The 20,334-nt window shown below is 36.9% G+C and overlaps 2 protein-coding genes across 3 annotated transcripts; one reads left to right on the top strand and one right to left on the bottom strand.

Annotated features, from left to right (window-relative positions):
* Positions 1 to 701: 701 nt before the first annotated feature.
* On the top strand, positions 702 to 11,510 carry LOC107011769 (phenylalanine--tRNA ligase alpha subunit, cytoplasmic-like). The gene is made up of 19 exons (XM_027914878.1): positions 702 to 718; positions 750 to 957; positions 4,476 to 4,598; positions 4,736 to 4,828; positions 5,898 to 5,954; positions 6,122 to 6,177; positions 6,305 to 6,397; positions 7,116 to 7,206; positions 7,329 to 7,366; positions 7,517 to 7,555; positions 8,179 to 8,255; positions 8,324 to 8,408; positions 8,488 to 8,584; positions 8,673 to 8,769; positions 9,649 to 9,720; positions 9,906 to 9,972; positions 10,048 to 10,173; positions 11,002 to 11,056; positions 11,141 to 11,510. Exons 2-19 carry the CDS (start codon positions 802 to 804, stop codon positions 11,189 to 11,191), a joined length of 1,473 nt encoding a protein of 490 aa, XP_027770679.1. The 5' UTR covers positions 702 to 718; positions 750 to 801; the 3' UTR covers positions 11,192 to 11,510.
* Positions 11,511 to 12,154: 644 nt separating this feature from the next.
* Positions 12,155 to 20,074, bottom strand: LOC107011332 (CLK4-associating serine/arginine rich protein). 2 transcript variants are annotated; one of them, XM_015210790.2, is made up of 13 exons: positions 19,769 to 20,074; positions 18,945 to 18,983; positions 18,706 to 18,854; positions 18,485 to 18,560; positions 16,649 to 16,943; positions 16,467 to 16,576; positions 16,319 to 16,366; positions 16,023 to 16,232; positions 15,691 to 15,792; positions 15,416 to 15,546; positions 15,057 to 15,195; positions 12,499 to 12,666; positions 12,155 to 12,426 (listed from the first exon to the last, which is right to left on the bottom strand). In XM_015210790.2, the coding sequence occupies exons 1-13, from the start codon at positions 19,963 to 19,965 to the stop codon at positions 12,405 to 12,407; spliced, it is 1,686 nt and encodes a 561-aa protein (XP_015066276.1). In that variant the 5' UTR covers positions 19,966 to 20,074; the 3' UTR covers positions 12,155 to 12,404. The 2 variants fall into 2 exon arrangements, with proteins under 2 accessions (XP_015066276.1, XP_027770678.1); XM_027914877.1 differs by having other exon boundaries at positions 12,155 to 12,423; positions 19,769 to 19,965.
* Between the last annotated feature and the right edge of the window lie 260 nt (positions 20,075 to 20,334).

Here is a 20,334-nt window from a genome sequence, read left to right as displayed (position 1 = left end):
TGAATATATTGTAAGTTGTATTATTTGCCTAATTCTTATGATTATTTATATATTGATTTCTCCTAAAATGTTCATCCCACTATTAAAATACATATTTTTAATTAAATGTTTATTACTCACTTAAAAATTATATTTATATATCAATTAAGATATAAATAACCTTAACAACAAAAATTCTCTTACTTTAATAAACTTAAAATGAAAATTTTATTTTTAAGCTAATTAAAATGAAAATTTCATTTTTAACCTAAATAAGATGATTTTTTTTTTAAAAGTAAATAAGATGGAAATTTATTTTTTGAGTTAAATAAGATGAAACTTTAATTTTAAAAAGACATGGCACAATTATGAAACTATATACACAAAAATATTTAAGCTAAATAAGATAAAAGTTTAATTTTAAAAATACACGACACAATTATTTAAAAAACAGGCGACACAATCATGAAAATACACACCCAAAAATATTTAAACAAAATAAAATGAAAATTTTATTTAAAAAAATAAATTATTAAAGCTTGTAAAAAATATATAAAATAAACTAAATAAGAGAATATTTCTATAAGCAAATTAAACGATGAATGAAAACTAATCCAACCTTATTCGAGCATAATTTATCCATTATACCTAACTGATAAAAGCAGAACTTGTATTAAAACAAACCCATCCCTGAAAGTCGTTAAAGTAAAATCGCCGTTAATTTGTTTCTCCCTAACAGATAACGCCGTTAATTTGTTTCTCCCTAACAGATAACGCCGTTCATTTGTTTCTCCCTAACAGAACCCTAGAGAGAGTGAGAGTATGGCGGACGAAGCTGAAGACGCTATATTGGCATATCTCAAAGACAACGATGAGATTTCAAATTCTGAGAAATTTGCTCAAGATTTTGGTTTTGGCCATGACGAGATCCTCAATGTCATACGCAGACTCCATGGATTTCGATTCGTGGATGCTCAGGTACTTTGTTCGTCTTTCTACTAGTTGAATTTTCGTTCTATCCTCTTTTGGTTAGGTTGCAGCTACGGATGCTTGTTTGACTCATGATAAACTTCAAATTTCAGTTTTTTCTGTATGCCGTAAGTTGCGCTATCTTGAGTAGTCTATGGAAAAGACCAGTCATTCATTCCCCCATTGCAATCAATTGTTGCAATTTGGTCACTATTTTGAAGTCTTTTTGTAGTACCTCGGGTTATGTCAAAGGAGATAAGACGCTTGCGGATTTTCTCGCAGAGTCAGAGAACCTGATTGATGATGTTTTGGTAGATCACACCCCCATTACGTATTATTTGGACTGCGTGGCTGGAAAGGACATGTTCTCCGAGGGAAAGATAGCGTAGGCCTTACACTATTTATTCTTTTAGTACGGAGGCTATAAGGTAGAAATATGATTTGTGTTCATAGTTTTATGGAAGACATGAGGATGTAGTGGAGAAACTGTAATTTTCGGATAGTTTTTACTCTACGCAGTAACATACTGGTACTGATTTTGAAAAAAGCTTCGTTCTGCCTTTTTATGTGAAAACATCTGTACAAATGTTATAGCAAAGCAACCCAATACCATATTAAGGCGTTATGTGTAGAATCCAGGTTAATACATAGCACATTCCAGGGAAAATAGGCTTATGCAAATTGTTGGAAAATATGTCTAGTGCTCTCATCCCCTTCTTTGAGTCTAAGCTTCTGATTTCCATTCTAATCTCTATCCTTAGTTATTTTTTATTTCAATATTTCCATTGTAATTGAGTAGTTTGATTATTGCAATTAAGGTCTTAAAGTTGTAATTGTATTCCAATTCTCTTTTTGATATAGTGAGAAATTTGGTTTGTTACACTGGTGCTTTCATTGTTCGTACTCCAAATTATAATGGTGGTATTAGGCCGATTTAGTGGTGGCAACGACCCAGAGGGTTGGATTCTTCGGGCCGAGCAGTATTTCAACTACCTTGGTTCCCCCCAAAAGGACTGGCTACCTCTTCGTTGTTTCTACCTTGATGGTGAAGCTCTTACTTGGTTGCATAACAAGCAATTCTTTGATTGGAAGCATATTATGGAAAAATTGCTTATGCAATTTCCACAATGAACCTTCATAGCTTCGGTGAGTATGGCAGATACATCACGTGCCTATTTTGACTATGAGCTTTATGCTACATTTGTTCCTCTGGCGACCTCTGCCGCTGCAGTTGTAGATCTAAGTCATGTCACACATTCATCTTACTTGGAAGATGACTTCACAAGTAGAAACACGGAGGCAGTCCATATGTTCGAGAAATTGCCTGAGAAGTATACCCATGTGGATTCCTTGGCATTGCTTACTGGAAGTAATGTTGAGATTGCAACTCTCCGCCTGGGCACTCCTCAAATTGGGAATGTAAAATCAGTAGAATTAAATTTGGTACATGAACCTTCTTCCATCATCGAAGGTCAGGTGTTCGATGAAATTTCATACACAACTGTTAGCTCTGGCATTCCTGAACTTAATGATAGATAAGGTCCCTAACTTCGGTGTTAATGGATAAGAAAGGATCTGATACTGTGGATGAGGAAACTTTGCAAGATATGTAGCTTTTTTTGACAAATCTCCTCAAAAGGATGCATCTGGTACTCTGGCTTGCATGTGCAAATTATTGGCATAGTATATCCATTTGCAACTTGCTTAATTTCTCTTGTTGGTCGAGAAGCCATGATGTCGAATCGACATCTCGAACAAGATATGCTAACGAGGTATGTAGTTGCTAACTTTCTTGGTAGTGGCTCTCCTAAACGGACAACTGATTTAGAGACATTTACAGTGGATATGGAAGATTTATTTCTTGATAAATACTTTCTGGAGAATGAGAGTGCTATATCGATAAGTGCGATGCATTCTGTTGGATTGCTTCTTGCTGCTGAAAATAGAAAATCTATTGGGGAATTCAGTGGTCAGCATATTTTGAGCCAATCTCCATTTAATCTTGTTGCCAATTTCCTTCTGCTTAATGTAACCATTCCGATCACTGCTGTGGATCTTGGTGTATGAGATCTAGGAATAGGTTTCGGGTTATGGCTCTAACCGTTTATATAGAGAACGTTAGGAACTACTATCGTTGGGATGTGTTGACATGTTTTTCTTACTTGTGTATTCAAATCATATGAGTAGAATGTGGGATCCCGGACAATTAGGGTGTGTAAAGTCCTACTGGTTCAAGGGGTTCTCGGCAGTCGATAACTGCAATGCATTTAACATGTCTTTTAAGAGCATATTCATGTTTCTTCAGTGAATATTATGCGGTAAAACATGATGTTTTGGTAGCCAACTTCCAACAAACATCAGTGCTGCATCTTCGCTGTATCACGGCTTTTTAGCATGATACAAGTGTGGGAGGTAAAAGTTTTGTTTAATGTTGCAAAGGAAGATATGAACCCGCACCCAACTGTTTTCCAGAAGGCAGCTAACCAGTTGCACTTGAGCTCAAAACTATCCCAAGATGTCCATGCTCGCTATGGGGCGTTCAGCCTGCTCTTTACGCTGGACTGCAGAGAGGACAAACCACTCAGGATCTATCATGGATCACCTCAACAGCATCACCTGAGTTGGTGCAGGCTCCTCAAGAGAAAGGATCTGCAGCTTTTGCCACTGACTTTCTCATGGGCGGAGTTTCTGCTGCTGTATCAAAGACCGCTGCTGTCTCTATTGAGCGTGTGGAACTTTTGATCCAAATCAAGATGAGAAGCTCAAGGCTGGTAGGCTCTCAAAACCATACAAGGGAATTCACGACTGTTTCGGGGTGACAATTAAGGAAGAATGGAATGAGAAGGGCATTGCAGCTCCTATTAGCCATCTGTGGCTAGAAAATATGACAAAGGTCCCTTATTTGTCTGCCAATAGTGCTTCGACAAGTTTGAGTTACATCATTAGGTGCATTTCTCTTTCGGACACATCTCATATTAATACACATCTTTGCCATGTTAATCAGCAGCTAAGAAAGAATGATGCAACCTTGTCCATAATACTCCAGGCTGCCAACCAAGTTGCTTGGTTGTTGCTTACCAACCTTACTGTACTAGGGGATGCTTATGCCTACTCGAACCTTGAGGACAAGGTTCTTATTGAGGTTGGGGGTATTGTTATGAATGAGCCGAGACCAGTTATAGCAAAGCAGCCCAATACCATATTAAGGGGTTATGTGTGGGATCCAGGTTAATCAATAGCACGTTCCAGGAAAAATAGGCTTATGCAAAGTGTTGGAAAAATGCCTAGTGCTCTCATCCCTCTCTTTGAGTCTAAACTTCTCATCTCCATTCTTATCTCTATTCTTAGTTACTTGTAATTTCAATATTTCCGATGTAATTGAGTAGTTTGAGTATTGCTATCAAGGTCTTGAAGTTGTAATTGTATGCCAATTCTCTTTTTAATATAGTGAGAAATTTGGGTTTGTTACAAGTTACAACTAGCTTGAACGAATGTGAAATAATATTTGAATTTGTTGAATTGTGCAGGACATTAGGAGAGAGAGATGGGTGCTTACTGAAGAGGGGAAAACTTATGCTGCTGTAGGTTCTCCTGAATTTCAGCTTTTCTCAGCAGTACCACCGGAGGGAATTGCGCGGGAAGAGTTGCAGGTTGCAGCGTATTTGGTTTTTAGTGTATTTACTAAGTTTTTTTTTTCATGCGCTATTTCAGATTGCTTTTACATCAAACATTACAAAATTCTTTAATTTGTGAGCTCTCTTTTGACTAATGGCCTATCTGGATGCAGAAAAAATTGGATCCTTCAGTTTATAAAATTGGTTGCCAGCAAGCTATAAAGAACAAGTGGGTGGAGATGGCAAAGACACATGTCTCAAGGAAGGTACAATAGGCAGTTGCATAGGAGTTTAATTTTGCTACTTTTATTTTATTTTATCGGAAGTGTACTTTTGCTCATTCTCCTCTCTATGTCTAATATATCATTTTTGTTATGACCACAGTTTTTTCAATTGATGAAAAACTGTACCTTCTCCCAATCCTTGCCAAAAACAAAATTTTATAACCTTTGGTACTAAAAGATTATTCCCTTGTTAAGCTTGCTTCTTTGTTGCTTGAACGTCTCTCATTTGGAGTTGCTTATCTCTGCCTCTCACGCGTAATTCATTTTGATAGGTAGTAGTAGTATTCCTGTCTTTGCAACTTTTATTTTGTTTTCAACCTCATTCTACTTAAAAGTTTTTCACACTATCACAATTGACTCTCTTCTCCTATCCCTTCTACTTGAGCTTGTATGTGCAAAACTATATCTTTACAACCATCCTGAAGATTAGGACCCAAGTTTCTCCAATACTTTTGAGAGCAAAATATGTGGAAATCTATGAGTAGCGACCCTTTTGCTGAAAGTTCTTTTTCGTGACCCTTCTGCTATAATCTTTTTCTTTAGAGAAAAGAGGCGAGATAAATGGACTAGTCTCATCGTATGACCTTGCCTAATTGATGAATAGCAGTTTATCTATTCCTTGATCCCCAGTGGTTCTTACTTGGGGGACTAGGGTAGTCAAATTATCAGGAATCCCCTCATGCCTGACAATGACCATGAAGGTCTGAAAAAGCCTTTATTACTTGCTTAGTACCAGTTCTTTAGCAATAATAACGTGTCATTTCTAGCCTATATTCAACATTATTAAACAGTAATTGTTCCCTTGTGGCGGTTCAAGGATTTTTCTGTTTCTCCTTCTATGTTTTGTTGCTGGTTATTTGTTTGCCATCTACTTCAGTTTATAGCACGTGGCCTTCTTTTGTTTTACTGCTTCCTTTCCTTATCAATATATGTTGAATGAGGTCTCTGAGAGCTATAATGTAGAGGCAGCAAGGGAAGGTGACATCAACATGTGGTTTTTTTAATATTTCTTACTGGGCTGCCTTTTAGTCTATTTGTTGACTTCATGTAGGTCCAACATGCTGATGACAAAGTTCAAAATTTGCTGTTGCGGATACAAAATGACGAGGTATATTGTTTGTAGTCAGTGGTTATCTTATTCCCCAACCCTTCACTTTTTGCTCACCTTTCTTCTTTACTAATAGCTCTCCTCCCACACAGGAAATTTGTTATGGTTTTGTAGCTAGTTGACTATTATATTAATCAATTTGACTGTAACAAAGCAATGCTTTGCAGGCTGTCAATCAGGAGGATATTGATGCTCTAAAGCGAAGAAAACTAATAATTCAGCAGTAATTATCTATTCTTTAATATCCTTTCTCCAGCACTTGACATTTACAGGATGTAATCTCACAGTTATCCTAATACATATTCCAAATGCTGGTTCTTAAATATGTTACTTACTGCTGCTCTTTCTAGGGTTTGGAAAGGAAATTCCGTAAGAAAAGGTCCCGAATATGCCCCAAAAAGGAAAAGAGCAGCGACTGATCTCACTCGAGAAAATTTACAGAGGTAACTTTCCGACTCATTTGGAAAGAAAAAACTGTTAGTTCCTCGTAAAAAGATAGCTAAGTCATTCAGTCATGCGCACAGCTCGGGTTAAATTACTGGAAAAACTAGTATTTTGGAATGTGACAGTCAACTTAAGAATAGTGCCTGATTAGGGAATTTGTATCAATTGCCAAGGCAGTTGGTAAATGCTCTATAATTTAATCAAACTCCAAAAATTGATGGAGTTTGACATTGTTTTTGAATTTGAGAAGTCCCTACGTGTGGATCTCCAGGAAAGTGTAATTTTTATAGCTTTTTCTTCAGATTCGAACTCTAGTACTTATGCTTCAGAGTTTCGACTGTCCCGGAGTTTCACATGTAGGATTTTCAAACTCCAAGACAATGTGCTCGATGCTCGAGCTTATTTGTGTTTTAGCTTTTAGAGTTTTTACTTCCACATTTCTACCAATTTTCACATGTGGTCTATTTTTCAATTACTAGTCAAAAAAGTGGACAGCACTTGCTATTTTTATGTTTAAAGAACAAAACAAATTCATGGGCTGGGTAAATGAGAAAAGTTGCAATATGCAGTTTTCTGATGGTTTTGGAGCATTCAATATTTATTTCATACAAACTAACGTGTTTGAATAATTAATCTAAGTAGGGATCCACTAATTCCATGATGGACGAAGCATTTAGTTTATGTTCTAATTAACATATGTTGCTTGTTCTTTTGAAGGGGTGACTGGAAGGAATTGGAATTTAAAGAGTACAACTTCAGTGCTAAAGGTCAGCCAGTTGAAGGTGGCCATCTTCATCCATTGCTCAAGGTGTGTATTTATCCCCTTTTAAAATATTGATTGTGACCTTAAATTGATTTTCTTTCTGTTAGCTGACTGAGGCCAAATTTTCTTCCCTCACGTGTTGATTAAATGTTACCATCTTGTTGCAGGTTAGGCGGCAGGTACAAACGATTTTTCTTAATATGGGGTATGCCTAAATGAACTTTTCTTGTGTCTATATATGGAGACTATAAATGCATGTGTATAGATGAATGTGTTTATGTATATATATTTAGTTATTTATTTGGAAATTCTCTGTAGTGGACTGTAAGTGCAACATTTCATTTGAATTATGCAGGTTTGAGGAGATGCCAACGAATAATTATGTCGAAAGCAGGTAAGCTATTATTTATTTTGTTAGTCTTTTCCCCAGTCATAAATACAAGTGAGCCCTTCATAATTGATGGAACATCTTCCAAAGTAAAAAGTTGTTAGGCTATATGAAATAACTGAACTAGGAAAATGGCACATCTCCTAGTCATTTTACTTTTATCTGAATAATTGGAGGGGACATCTTCTTTGCATGACTCTTCGTTAAGAGGTTGATATGTAAGTATTTTGAATCAAGCCCACTTTATCCTCCATTAGAGAAACATGTTTTGGCTGTTGTCATTTTACTTGCTAAAGTTCCTACTTCCTAATACATAACAGTTTCAAAGTACCTCTTCTGTAGACCATTTTCTAAATACTATTTTTTCATGTTGAACATTCATGAGCTTCTGATGGTAAACAGTCACATTTATTGAAGATGGATGGTAAAATATAGCTATTTAATATTCATGAGCTTTCAAGCTCAAATTGATGGTAAACCATACATTTCACAATGTCATCCATTTAGGAGTCTTCTCTGGTGTATAGCTAAGGGTGATTTGTGCACTGTCATGTCCTCTAGTAAAAAATGTTAGGATAAATATTTGTTTAAATTCTTGTCAAAGAAGTATATGTTAATGTGGTTTGCAGTTTTTGGAATTTCGATGCACTTTTCCAGCCCCAACAGCACCCTGCCCGTGATTCACATGATACTTTCTTTTTGAAAGGTAAGTTTGAGTTTACATTTTACTGCCTCATCTGAGTTTCTTCTAATGAATTATTTGTTTGAATATAGTGCCTTCCTCTACAAAGATGCTTCCAGAAGATTATGTTGAGCGGGTAAAAGAAATTCATGAATCTGGTGGTTACCAATCTAGGGGGTATGGTATTCAATGTCACTCACACTTGTCAAGGTTTTGACGTTTCTATCCTCAGTATTTAACAGTTCTTCTTGCTTAGATATGGGTATGATTGGAAAAGAGAGGAAGCGAACAAGAATCTTTTGCGGACACACACTACTGCTGTTTCGTCAAGAATGTTGTATGCATTAGCGCAGGTCCAAATGATTGACCATATCCAGAATCATCGTTTCATATATTGATTTTACTTCTTGCATTTCAAACCTGTGTTATACATTACTGCAGAAGCCATTCGCCCCCAAGAAATACTATTCTATTGATCGTGTTTTCAGAAATGAAGCAGTTGATCGAACACATCTTGCTGAATTTCATCAGATAGAAGGTTGCTATATAGTTATACAAATTTCGTGTCATTCATGTTTTCCGGTTCCTTGATATATTTTTTTTCTTCTCTTGTTCTTCCGCAGTACCAAACCTTTAGCTCAGATAGACACTGGTCCTTGAAGTGCCAGCAAAACTGATTTATCATCCCAAGTCCCAACTACTGGTTGAATTCCTCATAGTAGAATTATATTGAGCTGTGCTTTAGATACTTTATGAACATTGGCTTGGTTTCTGTTTTAGGTTGGAAAAGTAGGGAATACTGAAGAGTATTTCTGTTTCTTACTACGACAGCACATTATCAACGAGCCAATACCCCTCTTGACATATGACAATTAGGGTGCAGTTTGGTTCACATACTTATTATACAAGGATCGTTACATGAATAATGATGTAGGAATTGTTATATGGTGAATAATAATTACATTACATGGATTGTTTTTTAGAGATTGTCAACTTTAAGGGGTCTTCAGATATGCTTATTCCACTTCTTCATGCATAAATTTTCGCATGAGTGGTGTTAGCAAGTATAGATTGATACAGAATAACCACTGTATAAGTTATCCACTAGTTCTATACTGAAAACCAAATGTTGTGTTTGTTATACAAAGCTTTAATTAGCAATTCAGAGTTTTATGCCATAAAAACCAAATGTTACACACACTTCCTTTAACTCAAAAGACTTCTCTATACTATTTATTCTGTACTGTAGGTGATTACAAATACAATATGTGGCTTTAGAGTCTATTCGTTTCATAGCTCTTACTACTTATGTTGAACTCTGTGTTAGGTAGTACTGTTAAGTAAAACTTATTCTTTGTTTACACTTTATCCTGTTAACAGTTCCATGAACATATATTGTCATGGTTTCTTATTCCAGGTTTAATATGTGATCGTGGACTCACTCTTGGTGACCTGATTGGTGTTCTTCATGACTTCTTTTCTCGTCTAGGTGACCAGCTACCACTGTGCTTGTATTCATGCTTATGTTCTATGTTTTAGTACGTCAATGTTTGCTCAAGCCTTGGTCTCATAGAAAAGATAAAGCTTGCATTGATATCACATCCAACTCATTTACATGAGCTCTTAATTATGAGAGGGCTAATTAGTGGTTTACTTTTCTTTTTCTAATTACAGGAATGTCCAAGCTTCGGTTCAAACCTGCTTATAACCCTTATACTGAGCCCAGCATGGAAATTTTCAGGTTGTAGTAGTATCTTTAACGTAAATACACAATTGTTCAACTCAGCATTAATGTCATATCCTTTTGTTTTGTCAGCTACCATGAAGGCTTTAAGAAATGGGTGGAAGTTGGAAATTCTGGTATGTTTAGGCCTGAAATGCTTCTTCCTATGGGTCTGCCAGAAGATGTTCGGGTTATTGCCTGGGGCCTTTCCCTTGAGAGGTATACGATCTGTTAACAGCAACATGTTCTTTATTTATAAATTAAAACTAACTTCTTGTACCTATGTTGCTAGGCGGTATTGATATAAGTGGGAGTTGTTTGTATGTTTGAACTTATTAGTTATTAAACCTGTAAGGAGAACTGTTAACCATAGTAAAGCCACACTAGTGTGCATTATTTTCTTCACTCAAAGTTTAATGTATTCCTGCGAAGCATCTATCTTGTGCAAACACGGGATAGTTAAATGCTCAAGGTTTGAACTCTGGATCATTTGCATGCTTTTTTAGTTGCAAGTTAGAGAGGTTTGTGGCATAACAGAATTAGGTCCCAAGAGTAGTAAAAGGTATCAGTTCATTTTTGGTGTCACTCCAAGTTAACTGCTGAAAAGTTGAAAGCCTCAACCACTTAGATTCTCTCTCAGCAATGCTTACGATAGTTTCTGACTGATTATTGCAATTCTTGCTAGTTGACAGATTGTAGGTCTTCTGGCTTAGTGTAGCTCCAGTTATATGCAGGACTTTGAAATGTGACCAAGATAGAAAAGAGAATTAAGGGGGTGGGCAGGGAGAGAGAGAGAGAAGGGACTATGGGCTGGTAATTAATGTGACCGGAGTAGCTGATTGTGGTTGAATTATCACAATGGAGGGGAGCAGAGGGTAGATATGGTCTCTTTGTTGGTTTATATTGCACTGTTGACAAGAATGTATCAAGAATTTGTAATTCGAAATACCTGGGGTGTTGTGTAAAATTTATATTGGGCATTACATGTAATGAAATTATGTTCACATGTTTTGTTGAAGCTTATTTTACTTGTCTTCGTGCTTGCAGGCCCACCATGATTCTCTACGGAATTGACAACATCAGAGATCTTTTTGGTCCCAAGGTATAATTGGCACTTCGGTGATCAACTGCGGTACAATTTCTCAGCGTTATCAATGTTTGACCTTGTTCTTTTTTCTTTTTGCAGGTGGATCTAGGTCTCATCAAAAGAAACCCAATATGCCGGCTTGGACTTTAGTAATACAGCATTCTTGACTTGCGGATCCATTCTATCACATATGTCGGGCACTCTACTGGGCAATAAAGTTGAGATAAGATTTTTCTGCTGGGCAGTCAAGTTGAGATCATTTCTTTACAATGGGAGGATTCTTGCCGATATTTGATCGTAGATGTTTTTTGTTGATACAAATGTGAGGATTAAATATCAGATCGGAGGGGGCGCTATATACAAGTTTTTTGATGCTATATCTAGATTTGTGCTCATTTAGTCCCTTCAATATTCTTATTTTGGCTATCTAAGGACAGGTTGATAGGAGGGTTGCTGCTCCTTGAATCAATGACACTATACTCAAATGAGTATAATATATCACTTCTTATCTTTAATGCATTCAAGCTCTCTTATAATTCTCTGCATCATAAATGAGTAAACCCATTTGTTCCTCTGTCTAGACAATGTCGACTTCTTGAAATTTATAATATGCAGATGTATTTTACTACAATAGTTTTTCTATCAAGAAACTTTCTAATCTTCATTATTGATTCGCTACTTACAAGTTAATTCTTATGTAATATATATAGCTAACCGAGTTGTATGTTATATACTAAGTGGAACGCATCAATAAAATGGTCAAAATGGAAACCTCTATGTATCTTAAAAGTGAAGTTCAGAATGAAAAGGCCAGATTTGATTACAAACACTAATTTTCTTTCATGTCAAGAGAACTTGTAACTAGTGAAGTTTAATCCTCTGTAAAATAAAGATCTCTTTACAAAAAAAAAAACTTGATTCAGACTCATGACGCTTAACAGAACGAGGAAGAGTCTGCTTGCTTTGACACAATAATTTAAGTTAATGGCTCACTTGTATCAGCTGCTACCAGCTATAAGATGTACGAAAGATACTCAAGTATGTACACTGGTTTGCTTCCAAGTGAACACGAGCGGATGGAGTATCTAAGGGGTTTTTGACATAGGGCACAAGTTCTGGAATGATGCATCATCCTACTAAAGGAGCTGAAATAATATAGTTGTCACGCTAAATATTCTTCAGCAAGTTCAAAAAGCAACCAAAAACAATAAACACAACTCAGGAATAAAAGTTCACATCATCAACCCAAATTCAGCTTCAGCTGTATTTTACCAGTACAAACAATACATCAGTAATATATATCGCCCACAGCCAACACTCGTTCACCTTGAGCGGGTTTACGCATCCAGTCATGCCTGAAGTATCAGTATCTTGATCGTCTCCTACTGCAATATCAGCTCATGTAAGTCATCTAAGCACATCAAAACCAAAAGGCAAAATACACAATCATGACTCACCGAGGTGAACGAGACCGGGAAATGGAACGAGAAAGAGAGCGTGAACTAGAGTGAGAATGCGAAGGCGAATGTGAGCAAGAGCGAGTGCGCGACCGTGAGCCAGACCTTGAACGTGAGTGATATCTACGAGAACTCCTTTCTCTGCTGGGACTCCGGCTACGTCGATGCCTTCATCCATTTTACAGAAGAGATTTATGATGAGAAAGTCAACCAACTTTTTCTTTAAAAACGGACAGAAGAATAGACACTGCTAAATATTATTCAATTTGAGTGCAGAACTAAAACTAGATAACCTGAGAAAGAAAAACATCGGTACATAACAGGTAATGGTTAGTGGGGGAGCAGAAAATGAACTCCTGCCTAACAGAGACAAGGTGACAGCGGAACTTCAAATTTTTCTTCTAAAGATGTTTTCTGTTAGTTGGGCAATGTTAGAAGCTTCTTCCGATCCAGAAACTGAGGAACCAAACGCTGCTGAAGGATTCAAGAAGTCTTCTGACTAGGTTGCCAAATGGGAAGGTTAAACGGGTTATGTAATTGAACTGATCTACCTGAACATCCATATTTTTGCTTGGGCCAAAGTGGGTTAAGTTCAGTATAGAGTAGCAACGGGTCATAACTCAACTCGTCCAACTCGAAGCATAAACAGAAAACTACATCCATGCCCGTGTATCAACATAAACTGCAGAATGGTTCAGCAAACACTCGACAACTATCTAACCACATACTTTGGTCTGCATTCCCCCAAGAATGCAAGCATAAGCAATAATGTTCTCCTGCACTTCCTTGACATTTCCTCTATCCCACTATACATAACATTAATTTATTAGGATTGAAAAACTTTTTCTTGATTAGAAAACAATCTCGACTGAAACACCCAACTTCACCGTACAAGTTTTTCAAACATTTGTAGTCCTACTACTAATTATAGAATTATCATTTTCCAGTACATTAATGTAATTTTTAAAACCATTAATTTTGTTCTAAAAGAACATGGAGATTAGTGGCTGATTCACACTACATCTAGGAGTCCACCAACAAATGAAACAAGCACGTCTGTTCCAGTTTCATTGACCCGATGTGGAATTCCCAAGATCATACCTGCGGTATTACGAAAACACGCAAGGGCAAAGCCTGATGATGGTGATTATTTGGTCGGGATATATCTATCTTGGTTTGGACTATCAAACTAGATTGCGGTGGCTCCTAAAGTGAAGAAAGCCACTTCCCAATCAATTACGACTCCTCACTCAGATATTGATAGTGTCCGTGAAGTTCTCGGCTCTTAAAGGCACACCAAACTCAGGTTTAAAAGCTAATGTGTTTTCATCCCTTTCTTCGGAAACCTATGAAAGAGGACATTCTTAACCCCTACCCCTATAGGAATCCCCCTCTAGAGGGACCGTCAACGTACGCTTATGTAAAAGGATCCTTCTAACACCGATCCTTAGAACTAATTGTCAGGGGTCCCCTGCCATTGTTCCACTCTGCCCGACTTATCTTTCTGCGTCTGAACTACAGGAATTCCTTAACTTAAGCAGTATTTTTCTCCGTAAGCACTATAGGAATTCCTCAACTTAAGCAGTCTCAAATAAAATCAACTCTCTACTTTCTTTTTTTTTCCGAGTGTTACGAGCTCAAATGTGACTTCTCCATCAGACAACAACAAATGCATTTTGAAAGAAAAACAAACAAATGCCTACTCCCTTTTCAGTCCATTACTTCGACTACACCCCCACCACCCAAAAGAAAAGGAAAAAAAAAAAAACTCACATACTTAACTTCAAAAAATCAAGGACCAGTTTTTGAATGGCATCACTCCTCGTCCAATTCTAAGCCAGCTCTATTAAAGGTTACCTGTTCCCAACAGACAGAAAACACATCCTCAACATCACAAAATCCATGGAGAACAAACTTGAGGTACAGTTTGTCCGGGATTGATCTTCTGCTAAGTAGGTTAGGGATCTCAAATTTTTGATATTGACGGATCAAGAGCAGCTTTGATTTCAGAACTCTTCGAAAAAGTTTCACCAAAAGTAACACTGACGAGATATGGAGATGCAGATGAAGACTAAAGGCTGAAGGGAGCTGCGCATGCATGCTTGCTGCAAGGAACAGAAGTGAACCAACAACGGAAGACAGCTTTGATTTAATGGTAGGTTAATCTTGTTTTAAGTTAACCCTCAGTACCGAATTATTTGAAAAGTCAATATAATCTCAACCCATTTTAATTCATCTACTCTTTAGTTACTCCCCCACCAAACCACCGAACCTACAATAGGTTAGCCTTAAAGAAAATTACAAAAGTTCCCTACGTGAATAGTCTAGCAAACATTCTAGACGGGAATGACGGCCTCTAGTCCACTAGCATGCAACTTGTAGACAGGCATCACTCAATTTCTAATCAAGAAATTCAGAAATCCCTTTACATTAAGGAAGAAACAAGGAGAAAAGATGAGGAACATTAGATCATCAACTCCGGCAAGACAATGTTTACTTCCGACAAATTCAACTCTCTTACACATCAAAAACATAACAAAAAGGCTGAGCATTAGTACCTTCGAGGGGAACGGCTGTAACTTCTACTACGACTTCGGCGACGATACCGGCTTACCCGGCTTGTCTCTGCCAGCTTTTCAAGCCTCTGTTTCTCTTGTTCTCTTTTCTTGGCAGTTTCAATAGCTGTATCTTTCTTGACTGCAAAACACATCAGTTAGGTAATATGTACAACCCAATGTATGCAAACATGCATGCAACAATATGACCCACATAATCATACAAAAAGAAGAGACATGATATCATCTTTTCATCAAAGAAAATGAAGAGACGAAGTCCTAATTCTTGTTATATTGCTGCATGCAGCACATTATTGAAGACAAACAGTCTACTCCTAAGATGCACATGAAGTAATGTATACTTTGTTTGTTCAATTGTTTGCTCATAATCCGCTTAAGTCTCTCCTGAGGTGTTTCCTTCTTTTCACCCTGCTGTTTATAAAGGCTTGAACTACTAGTTGTCTTGTTCAACTTAGATAGTGCTGAAGACGCACTGCCAAGACCAAAAAAAGGAGGACAAATTAGTAACTGGCTTGTTTTTCAAGGAGACACATATACAAGCACAAACAAATATGTGGGGAAGGGAAAGAACAAACAGTCAAATAACCAGAAAGTGGAAGGGTGTTAGAATATGCACCTTGTTGGTGTTTTCAACATTTGGCCACTCTTATCCTTATCAATAGATACCCCAGATGCAGGATCTACATGGAGGGCCTCAAGAATACGACCAGTTGATGGCCTGCAGAAAAGTGAGATTTTAAACAAGAAATGTTTCATGTTATCATGCAAACTGAACAGTAAAAATGGAGACTTGCTCCCTCTTCCCCTTGACAGTTATTTGAACAGGTGTAAATGGTGATATATTCTAAACCACATTAAGTTCCTCAGCTAACAAATGGATGAAAAGCTGCAGCAGAGAAAAGACTGTCCAATCTAGCTTTGCAAGAATAAAAGGTCAAGTGCTCCGACCGGCTTAATGGATCAGTTCGAGGTGGAGGAGATGGTGGTGGAGAATATCCTTCAACTTTAGGCTTGTTCTCATCATCTGCGCCACCAAATTCAGTAATATACTCTATCTTCGGAGTTCTATCTTTGCCTTGGTAAATATCATCAGATTTGCCTCCACGTTCATAGCGCCTTGAATGGGGAGGGGAGTATGAGAGAGACCTTGACCTGGATCTGCAGATGGAAAAATGATTAAAGCAACATTAGGAAGACCACTGGGCATTTAAAAGTGCATAAATAAAATATAAAAGATAAGAAACCTTCTGGAACGTGAATAAGCTTCATATGTCGGACTTCGACGAGATTCACTGCATAAGAGGTAGAGAAAACAGAGTGAGCGAACAAGTCAAACAACCTAACTTTAAGTATACACGAGTAAGTGTGATAGATGCAAAAGAACTAGAGTACCGATAGGGATCATGATGGAGAACTCTACTACCGGTAATACGGGCAGCTTCTCTTTCCCTCTCCCTTTCTAGTTGAGAAGCTTTTCTTCTCTCTTTTCGACTTAGCTTCCTCTGCAGAGGCATGATTAGTCTGATAGCATACTAAAATTTTGCAACAGTCAAGTGTGCATCTAGCAAACTTACTATTGCAGGATCTCCCTTAATAACTTCTCTTTGCCTCCTTTCTTCCTCCTTGGCCTTTTTGTCCATGTAGACAAGCCATCCATACCTTTTCACACCATAATCCTTGGCAATTGACTCCATCACTTCATCGTTGCTATCATCACTGTTAAAATCTTCTTCTTCCTCATCATCATCGTCATCTTCATCTTCTTCTTCACCATCCGAAAAGTGAGCTTCATCTTTCCCTTCTCCATCATATGAGAAACCCACTTGTGAATACGACCCCTTGCTCACTGGAGGCTGAGAAAGCTGAGGTCTGCAATACCGAAATTTTAGAAAGCAGCAAGTGCCTAGCAAATTAGACTATATAATGTAAAAACCCGGTTGAGAAGTGTTATATCACAGCCCACCAAGAAAACCCACAAACATATAACAAGTTTTAATAAATCACGAAACACTCGGAGCTGAAACAATTCAAGACACTGAATATTACCAGTACAACTCTGTACTAACTTATCATCTCTATAGTGAACATTTATTTAAGCATCAAAAATGACAATACCCATCCACAGAAGTATATTTTTGCCTTCACATTATAAAAGTTGATAGAAAGTGAAAAATAAAATAATAATAGTTGTGAAAGATAGTAAAAACCATACATTATAATAAAGGAAATGTCACACATGAAAATGATGAAATTAGACATCTAGGTTGTAAAATACAAGAATGTTCTATATACTTTTTATACAGAGTGATTTTCTTTACTAGGAATATTAATAACAAACAAGGCAGAAGTCAGTTCTTCAATTTATTAATAAGCTAAGTAATTTTATTAAAGATGGGGAAACCCCATATACTACAAAAAAGTAGAGAACCTATATCAAGATATAGTTCTCTACAAAAGAAACTCAAACTTCTATACAGATAGGTATCTCATGGGTACACCAAAACAAGACACCAGAGGCTAATCTTCAATGGCACAAAATCATTGTCAACCCCTTCAAACGCTCTACTATTTTATTTTTTTATTTTTTTTGATAAGGCAAAGGTTTATTGACTAAGTACCAAGAAGGTACCAAAACCAAAAGTTACAAAAAGACAGCTGCGAATATCCATACAGTCAATTACAACATCTCCCTGGCAGTTCCAAAAACTCCATATATTGATGTATATTATCAAGGAAACTACTTTTACACAAACAAAACAAATTATGTAAATGCTTGTTTTTAACTCTAGAAATATGGTCTTTATGCCCATCAAAACAAGCTTTATTTCTTTCTAGCCAGATAGTCCAGAATATGCACATCGGTATAGTTCTCCAGATTTGCTTCAAAGCTTTGTGTGTTCTATGGTGCTGCCAACTCTCCATTAATTTCTCTACTATTTCTCACTTTCCATGTTACCACAGGGGGGCCAATGGAGCAACATCCCATCGATCCACCCCCTCAAGCATTATTTTCCTCTTTCAAAAGACCAACTGTGCAACTCTTCCTTCAAAGAGTTCTTTAATATCTTTGAGTTATGAGTAATTATCAACTCAAACAAAAAAAAAAGAGTGATTATGCACTAATTAAATATTAAGCACTAGTTGCTACATTGTAGACACAACTTAAAGCAAACAAAATTCAGAACGCTACACAACATCAGTAATGCAATGATCAACAAGTTTGAATCAAATGGTTAAACCTAAATAGACTTCACTTTGGCCCAAGGCCATGGAGAATAGAAAACTCTCACATTTTCTTCTTCCTTCTCTTATTTTATTGATCTTGGGCTCTTTGCAGAGTAGGGAGAGTGAACAAATGGCAACTAAAAGGCAAACGATCTAAAGTGAAAAATAAGGACAGAAATAGAAACCTGTCAGAGCCGAGAAGTGCAGTGGTTTTAGCCTCCATCTCCTGATTAACATGTTGCATACCCTCTTCATCTTTAACTGTCAATACATAGTGTTAACTTGCGCAGAGAATGTGCCCCCCGAAAAATTCACTGAACTATTTCTAAAAGCCTAATAAGAAAGAAATATCCTATAATGAATAGCAAAATGTAAGGATAGTAAAAAAAAAAAAAAAAGTACCGACATCCTCTACGCCGATGCTTAATTAAATCCCGATAACGCTGAAAATTAACAAACTCTTCTAGTTCTTCCTCTTCCTCTGTTCTTTCTGGGGCCCGACGATGTCGAGAACTAGGATCACGAATGAAATCAAGAAGAGCACGGCCATCAAATCTATCGGATAATAGTCAAAATGTCAATTATATGAAAAAGCAAAATCTCATATGACAAAGTGTTCTATCACTGCAAAAGTTGTGGAGTGACCTGTCAATTAAAATGTCTTGTTTCCCATTCCAAGGTATCCTGATACATATATAAAGAAATAAGCACTTAAAAAAATATGAAACCATTGTCAGCATGTAAATTTTATCTAAGTCAGAAAGAGAATGATAAGCATCACCACATAAATCTTAACTAGTTTCAAATGTTCTGATGACTTTGGATCAGTAAACACCAAACCTTAGGAAATCATGATACTAAAATTCCTCAGCACAATAACAATACTTTTAGGATGATCGATTTCATCGGGAGAAAGAAGATGCATATAGAAGTATTTATCAAACAATTTGAGCTTCCAAACAAGATGGCGGTATTATGACTTGCCTACTAATATCCTTATTTATTAGACTATTCTTTTTACCATAGGCCTGTACATTTCAACTCTTGAAAGCAATGAAATTAAGATGGTGATTCCAACAAAATTCTTACCTGCGCCAGTGAGATGGGGACCAGAACAAGAAAATGTATTCAGAAATTTACCAAACGAAATATCTTTAAAAAAAAACATGAAGGTTAAGAACCTAAATGTAAACACCAAACAAGTATAAAGAAGTAAAAAAGTCAGTTCACTGCAAAGATGCATCCTTGTGTAGTTAATGTCGTCTGTTTTCTATACAATAATTGAATAATCAATATCTACCATATTTCATTGTATTGTACTTGTTGGTTCTTGCATTCCAATTGTATGAAACTTTCCATATTGAAGCATCTCAAACACTATTCCACTAATAATAAAATTCAGTGTCAACAGAGTTGAAGCCCTAGAATTACTTGAACGGAAAAACAAAAACATGAAAAGAAGATCATACATTCCCTGCTGATCCTCGGTGGCTTGATAAAGAGCGTCGTCGCGGTAGATACGACAACGAGAGCCGATGGCTTGAATGGATTGCTGAGGATCACCACGGCGTTTAGCGAGATAGATGGCCCGTCTTTGAGCTCTCTTACGAGCAGCGTCCATCATATCGTGCACTTTCTTCTCCGACCTCCGAGCTTCATGCCACATCTTTCTTTTTCTTCTTCAGTCCCAATTTGCAGGTGAAGAATCGGAATTGGAAACCCTAACACCCTCCCTCCTTCACTTTCTTGCCCGGCGATTAATTACCCTCTCAATTTTAGGATACTTATATATTTGGGTGATTATCGCGTTCTTACTTTGTCGCGGTGAAATTACGCAAAAGGCCACCCAAAAGTTAATAGCGATACAATAGCTTATTTGTCCTTCCATTAATATATAATATAATATATTATATAATAAATAAATTTTAATTTTGCTTTTTTGTAATACGGGACTCAAATGCATCTAATTTTTTGATTAATTAAAATATATGATTTTGGTCCCTTTTTTTATATGAAGGAAATGTATTTTATTTGA

Source organism: Solanum pennellii, chromosome 2 (assembly GCF_001406875.1).
Source record: "Solanum pennellii chromosome 2, SPENNV200".
Classification (NCBI taxonomy): Eukaryota; Viridiplantae; Streptophyta; class Magnoliopsida; order Solanales; family Solanaceae; genus Solanum; species Solanum pennellii.
The sequence above is the reverse complement of the archived record's forward strand: the minus strand, read 5'-3'. Positions and strand labels throughout refer to the sequence as shown.

What these genes read in the sequence shown, in the direction of transcription:
- LOC107011769 (XM_027914878.1), top strand. Translation starts at nt 802, where the DNA reads ATGGCGGACGAAGCTGAAGACGCTATATTGGCATATCTCAAAGACAAC. An exon ending in AGAAAACTAATAATTCAGCA is followed by an intron (nt 6,178 to 6,304) that starts GTAATTATCTAT and finishes TGCTCTTTCTAG; the next exon opens with GGTTTGGAAAGGAAATTCCG. An exon ending in TGATACTTTCTTTTTGAAAG is followed by an intron (nt 8,256 to 8,323) that starts GTAAGTTTGAGT and finishes GTTTGAATATAG; the next exon opens with TGCCTTCCTCTACAAAGATG.
- LOC107011332 (XM_015210790.2), bottom strand. Translation starts at nt 19,965, where the DNA reads ATGTGGCATGAAGCTCGGAGGTCGGAGAAGAAAGTGCACGATATGATG. An exon ending in GCACTTCTCGGCTCTGACAG is followed by an intron (nt 16,944 to 18,484) that starts GTTTCTATTTCT and finishes TCGGTATTGCAG; the next exon opens with ACCTCAGCTTTCTCAGCCTC. An exon ending in GCTTATTCACGTTCCAGAAG is followed by an intron (nt 16,233 to 16,318) that starts GTTTCTTATCTT and finishes TTCCATCTGCAG; the next exon opens with ATCCAGGTCAAGGTCTCTCT.